The sequence below is a fragment of the Ptychodera flava genome, chromosome 14 (assembly GCF_041260155.1).
Source record: "Ptychodera flava strain L36383 chromosome 14, AS_Pfla_20210202, whole genome shotgun sequence".
Lineage (NCBI taxonomy): Eukaryota > Metazoa > Hemichordata > Enteropneusta > Ptychoderidae > Ptychodera > Ptychodera flava.
In genome coordinates, this window is record NC_091941.1 from 13,822,389 (window position 1) to 13,834,358 (window position 11,970).

Sequence of the window (11,970 nt, forward strand, 5' to 3'; positions counted from 1 at the left end):
GATACTAGTAACCTGATACAATCTGTGGTTTCACGATCTAGAATTGCAAGTCCAGTATTATTCTATGTCATGCAAGTTTATAAGTATTCACCAAGTCACCAGACCAATGAAACTGTGAAACTGCAAATTCACTGGACTCAGCCCACCCAAAAAAGGAGATCTGAATCTTTGCCCTCTGGATTGATGCAGCTTCCCTTACAGAAACACTGTAGATATGCAATGAATATACTAACAAATGGCTGAGACTGGTAATCCATCATAGTCAGTTACTGCCATGATCAAAGTGTACTTGGTGCTTGAGACCAGTTTTGGTTATGATCCCAGAGAGAAGTAGATTGCCATGACATGAATAATTGTGGACTGATGATGAAGATGTGCAAAAACATGTACCTAGGGTCATGGAGGTACAGTACAGCCAGAGGGCTGTCATGGTATCTCTATGCCGAGTCATAATCTCAAAAAATTTTTCTGTAGAAGTTGACCTGTAATCCGCCATTCTTTAAGAAAGGCAAACTAGACATACTGAAATTATTTATAACTTATGCCTGTTTCTATTCGCAGGCAGTAGACAACTTTAACATTTATTATCAATGGACAAAAATCCAGGCAAATGCCGTCACCACATTTGATATGCCAAGAGTGCAAGGCTATAAAAAGAATAAAAAACATTAATCCAAATGACGTACAAAGACAGACTGAATGAGACAATTACTGCTTGTAACATGAGCTTTATTTTCATTTTTAAAATGTCATTTGTGTTTTAAGTACCATGCAGATTAAAACATCTAAGATTACGGCATAATTTGTCCGCTAGTTTGTGACATCTTTTGTTTAGACAATATACCATGAATAGCGTAATAGTGATGGGCTGTGGATTAAAGTGGTAATCAGCTGTTACGAAATGAATTACAAAGGAAATTCATTCAAGTAATGATCTTGAGAATATGATGACACTGACTTTATAGGTTTTTATACAATATTTTCCTTTGTGTTACATTGAAGTTCATTGTTCTCACACCAGGCATTTAGAAGGTTATAATTGTAACAAATGATCCTGCATTTAATTCAACATCTTGAATGTTTCTGTAATAAGGATATATAGATATGAAATTAATTTCATATATTGCCATGGCCTTTATTCAACAAATCAAGACTATCCACTTTACAGAGTGGTATGGTGGCACTATGTTACAAACACCGAATTCAAAGACGACTTTTTCAGTTTGCAGTATTTTTCAAAATACACGTTACTTTCAGGGGAAAATATATGAAACTGGACTCATGAACGCTAGGCTCTGTGTACACTGAAATTCAGCAAAGTAATCAAAGATAGATTTCATTTCAAAATGATAGACTTCGATTTTGCAAGTGGCCAAAAAATTTAATTGCAGAGTAACTGTAAAATCAAAAATCAGCAACAGCTTGATTTGTATTGTCGTGAGGGGAGCTTGCAATTGAGCCCTAGAAATGCCTATGGTCTTCTAACAGACATGCAATATTCTGATCATAATGTATATTCTTTCTATTCAATGGTCCTGTCTTGAAATTTTCCTCTGCAGTTCTTCTCCAACTGAAATACAGAAAACAAAACACATATATGAGATTACTAAAAATCTTTCAGCAATCATACAAAATTCCATCCTTGTGAAATTTTGAATCATAAAAACAGAAGGCATCCAAGGAACTAAGATTGAAAATGCAATGGACTGTTTAATATTGAACCGTTACTGAACTAATTAATTTATGACAATGACAATTTAATTTGTAATTATTTCACAAAGTATGACAAGTTTTATACCCTGTTTGCTGAATAATAATACAACAGTCATAGATTTTGTTGTATGGGGAGTGTAAAGAACAGAGAACTGTGATGTAAAATGTAATTCATACGTACTTTATCTGGTACACTCTTGTATGAGACAGAATCAGGCTGTACTGTCATCTATTGGCTTCTTGAGTCTCAAGTCCATATCGTCATCATCAAGACTAGTTGCAAATGCTGTCTCTATGTCAACAGGGTTTGAAAACCCCCTCAGAGTACCGTCATACTCTTCATCCAACACCCCGGCAGATGAGTAGATTGGGTTATGCTTGGTGGCTATTTCTGCTCCATTACTCTGTTTTCCAATGACAGAGAGGAAGAAATTAAGATTCTAAGGAAAAGCCTCTGATCATATCTGAATATCTGGCCATGTTTATCTGCAGTGGATTTGGGGAGGTTTGATTTTCTCTTCTAATAACTGATTGCTGTTGGTTTTACAAATAATGAAGACTCAATGATTCTACATACAGCTAACACTGACTGCACCAACTGGGGTCTTTGAATATTTTGAAAACTTGTGGTTCAGCATTAACAAATATTCCATAATGCCTTTGGCACCAATAGATGAAATCATTCATAATCAGCTGTTTCAGCATGAAATGTGGCTATCGGTCATAAGACCACGATGTACTCACACTGCTTGTAAAAAGTTTATGCAAATGTATAATTCAAATAACATAAACTTTTCCAAAGGCAAGAAATGAGTACCGCATATCGTACTGGTACTACTTACATGTGGAGGGGTGTCGTACATTGGATTATCAAAGCCACGGAGCACTGCCGCAGGATCAGTTGGATGGTTGATGAATTCTGCTGAACCAAGTTCCATTTCCATGCCCAGTGGTTTATTTTTCGGCCATCTTCCACAATGTCTAACGACAAATAAAAATTATATCAATCCATAGTGAAAAGTCCAAAAAACAGGGGTAGAATGGATGAATATCACATGTGTAACATGTGTAACAACAAGGTCATAGAATGTATCAACTCTATTTTGGTTATAAATGTGTGTCAGTCTTGTATGATAATGACAGCCAATAATAGAAAACCAGTGAAACATATCCATTCTGATTTTTCCATTGAAGTAGTGTAAAGGTACATTGAAATCAAATTAGCAGGCTACGAGGACAGCGGTACAATTCACTTTATGATAAGAGTTTATGGAAACTTTTGTGGTGATGTCAGCAAATGTTTTCAGGTAAATTCAAATGGAAAGCCAGTACTTCAACACACACAAGAAACTTACCCACGCCTATACATTAGTGCAATGACCATTATCAAAGCAAGAACAACTAACACAGCAACCACAATTCCGGCAATCATTCCTGTCTCTAGAGGTATGGAACCTGGAAATCAAGATGGAATAGCCATCAATGTATATATACACTGTCCTCTTTTCGTAATAATTGCATGAAATGGTGTCACATGATTACTAAATATAAGTCTTGCAAAGTGATATTGGATTCTATGGTCAAAACTATATATCTGCTTGATAGTTATCCAACATGCCAATTTCTTGGGACACTAACTATCCATGAGACTCCAGGTTGGTCAAGAGCTACAAGATTTGATTTGTTTTGACATATTTCTTTTTACCTGTTTGTTTGTCTGTGCCAGGTCCTGATGCAGTCGATGTTACATTGGTGATCCCATATCTTGCCATATCTGGAAGATACAAAACAATGAATATAATAGAGCATGAAAGTCATTCCACTCAACATTGTATGATAGCCCCCGTCACTGTTTTGTTGAAAAAGTCCACTGTGCATTTATGGTAGTTCTGAACATATACATGATCAGTATCCAGTAAATTTCACTATGTAGGGTTTGAAATTCACATACTTTTTGAGTTCACAAACCACCAGGTGTTGATTTTGGACTACAAATAGAAATGTGGGAAGCCCTATATATACCACCATTTACAGTGAAGGTTTAGGAAAATGTCACAGAAATGAATGATCCCTCAAAACAGACTAAACCAGAGTCCCTCCATAAGTGAGACTGCTGAAGAAATTAATTATTGTGATGTATCAGACTGCAGTGTTTCCAGTCAACTGTCTGAGCCACCTGGGCCTAACTGCAACATTAAAGTGAAAGCAAAACGTCATCCAGTAGTAAGCAAAAACTAATGATTTCGAAGAAAACTACATACAAATCTGTGACATTGCTGAGCTCACAAGTTGTTAAAAGGAATATTTATGAGCAGATTAGATTTTCATGTCTACTTTGTACTGACTACAACCTATTTCATGATGACCTGCCAAGTTATTTTCAGATGGTTTATACGGATCACAAAAATTATGAAACCCATAGCATATTGCTATTTTCTACAAAATCTTTAAACATAGTTTAGCAAACAGAATTTAAATGTGTTTTGTGACAATTGGAGTTTCTCCACGACTATGTCAGAAAAAGTGTTGACTCAGCAATATTCTTTTTCCATTTCATTCAGTCTGTCATCAAAGAGGTTAGCGTTGTAATGCCTGAAAGTGAATTTTGATATCTTAAGGCAATATGGTAAGAATGGTTTTATGTCAACATAAATTATTTCATCTGTTCAAAACACCTGTGGCATCATGAAAGCATATAACTATACTGTACACACAAACACATACTTTCCACAATGTCTTTCTGCAGAGCAATGCACAGTTCACCAGCCTTTTGGCCATCATGATCATCTGTAGCCACAAACTGAATTTTGTCTTCACTTGTCTTTGATGTGGACATCTTGACTTCCCTGTACGAGTCCTGTTCAGGAAGTGGAGACGTGAATTGTAAGAATTAAGGTAGACACCGGTTGTTTGGATCCAGAACAAGATATCAATATATATTGAAGATTCACCACAAAAATAAAAAGTTTCATATCTTTGCACATCTAGAACGGTTAACCCTTTTCCTGCGAAGTTCATCATATTCCACTATCAGGTCAAGTTCATTGAATCTAGCAAAGCACAATATGTCCCATTTGGTGCATTTTAATAAAAACTTGAACATTTGGAGGCCCCAGAAATCATATCCTGACATGTACACATGATTTTCATGGACTAAAAAGCTACTGGAACAGACCAAGCCAAATGGGTGGAAATACGTTTGGTTTTGGCGTGATATCGCTTTTCACTGAGTTGGTTGATGGGGAAGTGATACTATCTGGCAGGGAAAGGGTTAAACTTGTTAGTGAATATATCCCTTTTGATGGAACCAATATTACTCTTTATCCCCCCTCCTCCGCAGAAAGCCTTCATCCAGAAGGATTAATAATAGAAAGTTATTTATCTGAATCTATGCATTAAACATGAAGCAGTCTGTGATTTTCAGAAGTACTTTGGTGATAATAATTCTACTCTCATCTATGTAACTATTGTACATATGAAGTCAGAATACGTGAGGATATGCTATGTGTACAAGAATGGCAAATATTGCCAATTGCCAACACCTATAAACTGGAAATTCCTTTCTGCTGGACTTTACCCAATGTTCATCACTGAACAAATTGCAAATTATCAATTTTTACATAACACATCAAAGATAGGTAATTGCCATACCTTGTTACCATAGTTACCATTGATCGTGTTCTTGAACTGTTCTAAATTGAATTTATCTTTATCATAGAGCATGGTCAGCGCACAACCTGCAAGCAAAAATGTTCATCAGTCTTTGCCCCTCAAAAAATGAAACAGAATGTATCTATACTGTTCGAGTAGTGATAGTCCATCATCACAGGAAAGAAACAGAAATATGTCTGAGGTCCATCTGAGGTACTCTGTGAGTTATGATGTACTGGTACTGTGGCTGGGCACGCTCAAGAAGTGCAAACAATTCCACACTAGTTTACCGCTCAGACCAATTGACACATAAATTAATGAAAAAAGGCCACTTGAGAATAAGCACAATTGCAGTATTGAGCAGCACACACATGTATCTACAAATTCAATGCCTCACAGTAATCTCAAGCAAAGAAAGAGGACAGGCTCCTTGCAGTCCAGGTAAATCATGATGATTGCTTTTCTAACAATTTTCCCATTTATTTTGCGGAATAAAAATTTTTTATAGAGTTCACTCTTTCTTTCAGAAAATTATTTACTTGATTAATAAAACTCGGTATTTAGGAGAAATTTCAACTTTGAGTGAAATTACATATGGAGGACTGTGACAACTAGATTTCATTTGACATATCAATCATTGCAAATCCTTACCACACATTTGGCAGCAGCCATCCACTGGTATGATTGCACTCTTACAGATCGGCTCATAACACTGTGTGTTCTGACAGATTCGATTCTTTATCTGTAGTAGAACCATAGTGAGTACAAAGTAAATAACAAATCAATAAATAAATCTAATGAGCCTATTGAATTCTATCAATAAATTTGTACTCTAGAAAACTAATCTTTCTTTGCACTGTGACGGCCGGTAAAATGAACAATATTTAGATTTAAGGTAGTGTATACACCTTGAAAGTGAAAGACTTAAAACTTTTGCTCAAATTTTCCCAAACGAAACTTTCAACCATTCTCTTACCAGATCATCAATAAAATCGGGGGTCACCTTGCAAAGTTTGGAACTACGGAAACAAATTTCCCAACGTATTCCTGAGTTAACTCTTTGGGGGAAAAATTCAATTTTCAATTTTCGAAAAAAACTAAGACAGTGAAAGTCTTTCTTTTGCCAAGAGCTTTAAAAGAGCCCCCACAAGCGGTAGATCAGAAAAGAATAATGAAATTTGAGTCTGAATATCTGTCCCCAAGGCACATTTCTACATTAATGATTGTTTTACCACATAAATGATGAACGAAAGCTCAACTTTAACAAAAACACAGAATTGGTCTGTATGTCACTTTCCATACCTGTCCATCATTTCCACACGGACAGCCGGTAATATCCAGACATCCTCTGATAGCCACACTAGGAGCACGACCAGAGATCCAAGGTAAACTGCCGCCGACCATCAACGCTTGATAGAAATGTCTTGAACTCATCTGTAGAGTAACTCTGTGCAAGAAATTATACCACAGCAATTTGAATAATTTTTCATTCATTTATCATAGGTAGCCCTTTGTGTTCTTTGAATACATTCATATTGACATCATATTCAAAGCCTATATGCCTTCATGATGTTACTGTAAAGATTACCGAACGAGACATGTGATCAATCTTGGTTGCACGCAAGGGAATTCTGAGGGGCTTCTCTCCTCTGTTTTTCAGGAAATAACTTTACATTTTCATAACCATAGAGAAAAATATATTTTCAAAGCGAAAGAATATGCCAATTATGCATTGTCAGGTAAATTGGCCAGCTGTGTTTTCCAAGATGTGGTGAAAATTACAGGTGTTCAGTTTCACCTGATTCACAGGATGTACATGCAGGTCTGAAATATTAAACAAACAACACCATGGTCGAAACACAACTGTCACAAAGTTTGGAACAGAAGTTTTGAATTGTAGAGGTAAATATTTGACTAAACAATGGTTGACATCTTAAAACTGCAAATTAGTTTTGAAACTTTTGAAAAATAACAAGTAAATCCAAATAAAATCTAGTAAAAGTGTAGTTGACAGCTGAATTTCCATACCAGCTTATGTAGTTACAGCACATACATATATATGAAAAGCCGATCAGTTTCAAAATAATTATACTTCTGGCGATCATTATAACACTGACATGCTCTTGAACACAAAATATTGAAAAGACAAAGACTCACATACCTGGCCTGCAAATATCATTGATGTAACAGAGGTATCCATGTCAAGCTGTACGTAGTAACGACTGTCTCTGGGGAATACCACGTCGTCATATGAACATGGTACCCGTTCAGTTTCTAGCAATGGTGCACTCTCAGAATCTTTCCAGTTATCAGGATCAAACCAATCCTTGGCATTTGAACGGATGAATTCAACATCTGTAATACATATGTACAGAATACCCTTCTTACAGACTTGCAATGTCACAATAAATATAAATTTAATGTATTATAAAAAACCTGATTGTCAATATTACAAAATTATTGATCAGAAAAATATTGAAAATGGACTTTAGGATACTCTTATTTTTATGATTTGGACAGGCACATTGACAAAAATAATGAATTGATTAATCCTATTTTTACCAACTTGAATTTTGTTGAATGTCTCTTTTGCATCTCTGATATCTCTGGAAAAAGACAAAAATTAAAGGCATATATTGGTGGGCACTGAAGAGATGACATAAAATCAACAGAATTTATTTTGGAAGAAAATATAATCAGAAAGTTTAATAAAAAAATTGGGCATACTTTTAGCAAATTATTTGAGAAAGTGATTACCTTTAAAACAAATTTTTTGTGAGTTTTTTGTGTTTTGATTAATTGAGGCAGAATCAAAGAATGTATGTCACATTGATTTGGTAAATATAACACAAACAGTGTTTGTGTTATATTTGTGTTATAATATGTGTACACAGCGCTTATTTGACTGGATGTTGACATGAATTACCTTCTCCTGGACAAGAGGGGTCTTCATTGGCATCAGAAAAACTCAAAACCATATCACTCTGCATGGTTACCACTCCGTCCATAGGTAGGATAATTTCTCTCATAGTTGAATTGCTTTGAAGAAACACAGAAACGACAGAATTCTCCTGTTGAAAAGAAGCAGACAGCACAAAAACTGTTAAAGAAATATCAAAATCATTAATACATTAGTGTTAACTTACACAGCAAAACTCCATATCAACTATGATTGTACATAAATAACAGTTATCAGAAATCATGCACACTATTATCATATCTCTTACTAATAAAGCTGTTCCAGATGGCTTCTCAAACACCCCTGTAAAGAATATGTGACATCCTGAACTCTGCAGTGTAAAAAACTACTGCCAATATAGTGACCACAATGTGAAAGCCTAGCAAAGATACATACTGGGCCAGTTAACATGACGCGGTCATTTGCGCATGGAAGACGTTTCACATTCCAGTTATCCGGATTATCATAATTCACATTTGGTAGCCATTCCTTGGTAGAGGCGTCACAATACCCTGGAATCACAAACAGAAAAACATAATGAGAACAACTCATACACTTCATTCACCTTAGACTCTCTGATTTTGACAAAACACTGGTATGTTGCCAGATTTCGAGTTTCACATGGGGCTCAACGTCTGCAAGGTGAACAACCTAAATGACTCTCTCAAAAAGTGTGTCAGTGATTGGCATTAAAGCGATTAATTTGTCATTTTGAATACAAAATGGTATAGTTTTGAAAGAAATTGTCGCATTAACAGTTACAACTTAGTTTTAATAATAATGGAGGCCAACATGAAAATCACCAAACACTTTTTAGGAGAGTGAATGAGTTCTCATGCAGATTTTTGGGCAGAGATCTTGCAACTTTACTCAGCTGAGAACAAAAAAGCTGGGTATGTGGATGGCACGGATGGTCGGGTCGTCCGCCCCTCATAAAGGCAAAACCTTGAGCTACAGTACTGCAGCTATTACGTGGGTATAGACCCTATTTTAAGGGTGAAAGGTCTGTGCCATTAAAGTTCTGTACACAATGATGTTTGTTGGTACATGCTTTTATGGCGTTTACATTCGTGTAAGTAGAAGACGCCCCTCGAGTTTGTCAAGAAGTTTCAGACACTACGGTGCCTGCTAAACAAAATTACAGTAAACGCCAATTCAGATTGAATTTGTCCTAGCTGATGTTCTCTGACTTTCCCCTTCCGCGCATGTTTATATAATGTCTGCGAAGTTGCGACTGCGACATTCACACTCCATGTCTCCAATATACAGGGAGGGTTTCAAAAACTTGACGACAACACCGCTCGAACATAGTGACTGAGTTATTACTTTCGACGTGCACACTCACCTATGACAAGAACTGCACAAAAGAATAATTTCAGACCCATTCTGTTGAAGTCACTTTCACAAATGTATGACAATTGAGACAGAGCTTCGGCAGGTCGACACTGTATTACCTCCTTCGTCTCTGACAAGGTGGAAGTGATCATTCACTGCTTGAACTGTTTACATATCCATCCGCCACAACAAACTTTCACTAAAACATGAAATCGCATTTTACCAAAAGCTGAACATTTTAACGCGACTAAGGAGAAACAAAACTTTAAGAATTGCCTATATAATTATATTAGCATTATTGCTACAAGCGTAGAAGGTTGAATCTTAGTTTTACTGGGCGCACTACAAATAGTTTACTCTCAGCGGATGTATAAATGTGTGCAAACTGGCACATCAGGTACGAAAAGCACCGCGCCCAATGTTTGACAATAGGCCCAATAACCTTGGGTGAAGACATTATTATTACAATAGCGTCGCGGACTTCAGACTAACTGAATATGTTTAATCACATCACATATTCCAACTGTGTATAAAGCAAATATCCGCGAAGATCATGCTGCTTTTGAACTGCATTGACGATATCTACGCCGGATGACTGGGGGAACAACAACCTGTTAGGCAACAATCCTACCCTGACCCCGGATGTCCCGACTTTCGCATTTATATGACACGGGATTACAAATACAATGAATTACAAGGACAGAGAAATCCAACAGAACAACAAGAACAATGCCCATGTACAAGCTCGACCACGCTGGCGCATTTGTTCCTAGGGCCGGGGTCGTGATTGAAAAACTCGCACAGCAAACGAAACCTAACTTAGGCTATGGCTTTTAACTCCATACTGTAGGCTACAGACTGTAGGCCTACTTCCTGTACTGTAACATCATCATCATATCCCCTAGGCCTATATGCACAACCCTAGAAAAATCGCCCGAAACGATGTCTCGTTTTAAGTAAATGCAATAAACTCACCATTTAACACAGATTTTCATTTACATAGAATTTTTATTCTTATATTTTACTATCGTATTTTAGTATCCATATTTATCAAAAAGGATAGCGAAAGAAAGGAGCCGCTGTTGATTGTTATCGTCGAAACACATGTCAAGGGCAAGGCCCGATATATTTACTTTATAACCTAAGGTGCTATGAAGTATTTTAAAGAAGAGTTATTCCCTGTATGCACTCTTCTTTGATGTTGTGCAATGATGTAAAACTTTCAATGAAAACAATCATTGAGTAGTTTCGATTTGCAGTTGTTAAAACAATCTTAATAGCATGTTATGTTTGATATAGCCTATAGGACAGGCTTGGCTTCGGAACACAGTGACTTGCTGATTTGTTAACTGTTTGATTAGTCATAACAAGAACCTGAAATATGTGAAAGCAAGCCTGTCTGTCTCTACATGTTCAAGATTGACTGATGCATGAACACAAATATTTTTGGAGGCGTGGCTAGGTCAGTAATACTAGGCGTGGTCACGACATAAGCTTATCGAGAAAATTATTCTGTGTTCAAGATGACCGCTTCCTCTTAAGTTACAGTAAAAAAAACTAGCTATCATTGAAAACAACAAAATGCATGGGATGTTTAGATGCAATGGTAATTCTCACATCAAGAAAGATGCTGGCATTTACTTCAACTTCATGATCAGAATATTTATACTACCGTTCATACATCTGATCCTACGGCTATGCGTTCTACGTGAGTATCGCGCTGTCATTTTCATGAGCGAGGCCGCGAGGTAAAGTGAAGAAAGCGTAGGCCTGCTGATTCGACTTATCTGAATAGACACGTGTAAAGATGCATATGAAAAAACTCAGTATAGTTTTCAGTTTTGGTACTGACCTTATTTTTGTTTGCATGGAGCAGGGGTAGCCAAAAAGCTGTTCGCAAACACCCAAAACAACAACAACAACAACAACAACAACAACAACAACAACATCAACAAACAAACAAAAACAAGTTCAGACAGCTTTGAAAAGGTCTGGCAGTTGAGCAGGCCGGCTACATCTAAATGATTCGGTTGCGTTTAGGCAGTTTGCCGGACTCAGATCTCAGGGTGCGAAGAGGAGGGAGCGAAGAGAAGGCGGTTGGGAGCGCGTCGTCCGGTAGGTCGGTGTAGAAACGTCTTTTTATGTTGTTTTGGATTGTCTCTGTCCCAATAAACATCCCTTGATAGCGTAGTTGAGGGAATTCAGCGCTAGGGACAGCCAACTTCTAGAGGTGAACAATATAATATCACTTTCTTCGATTCAAACATGAATATAGACAATTTGAAATAAACTTTGCAGGATAACACATCAAC

The 11,970-nt window shown here is 36.8% G+C and overlaps 1 protein-coding gene across 1 annotated transcript; it reads right to left on the minus strand.

Moving 5' to 3' along the window:
* Positions 1-712: 712 nt before the first annotated feature.
* LOC139150597 (protein amnionless-like) lies at positions 713-9,827 on the minus strand. The gene is made up of 13 exons (XM_070723032.1): positions 9,669-9,827; positions 8,720-8,835; positions 8,291-8,435; positions 7,526-7,719; positions 6,667-6,798; positions 6,016-6,106; positions 5,365-5,450; positions 4,438-4,570; positions 3,419-3,487; positions 3,069-3,168; positions 2,556-2,694; positions 1,895-2,117; positions 713-1,570 (listed from the first exon to the last, which is right to left on the minus strand). The coding sequence occupies exons 1-12, from the start codon at positions 9,808-9,810 to the stop codon at positions 1,926-1,928; spliced, it is 1,539 nt and encodes a 512-aa protein (XP_070579133.1). The 5' UTR covers positions 9,811-9,827; the 3' UTR covers positions 713-1,570; positions 1,895-1,925.
* Between the last annotated feature and the right edge of the window lie 2,143 nt (positions 9,828-11,970).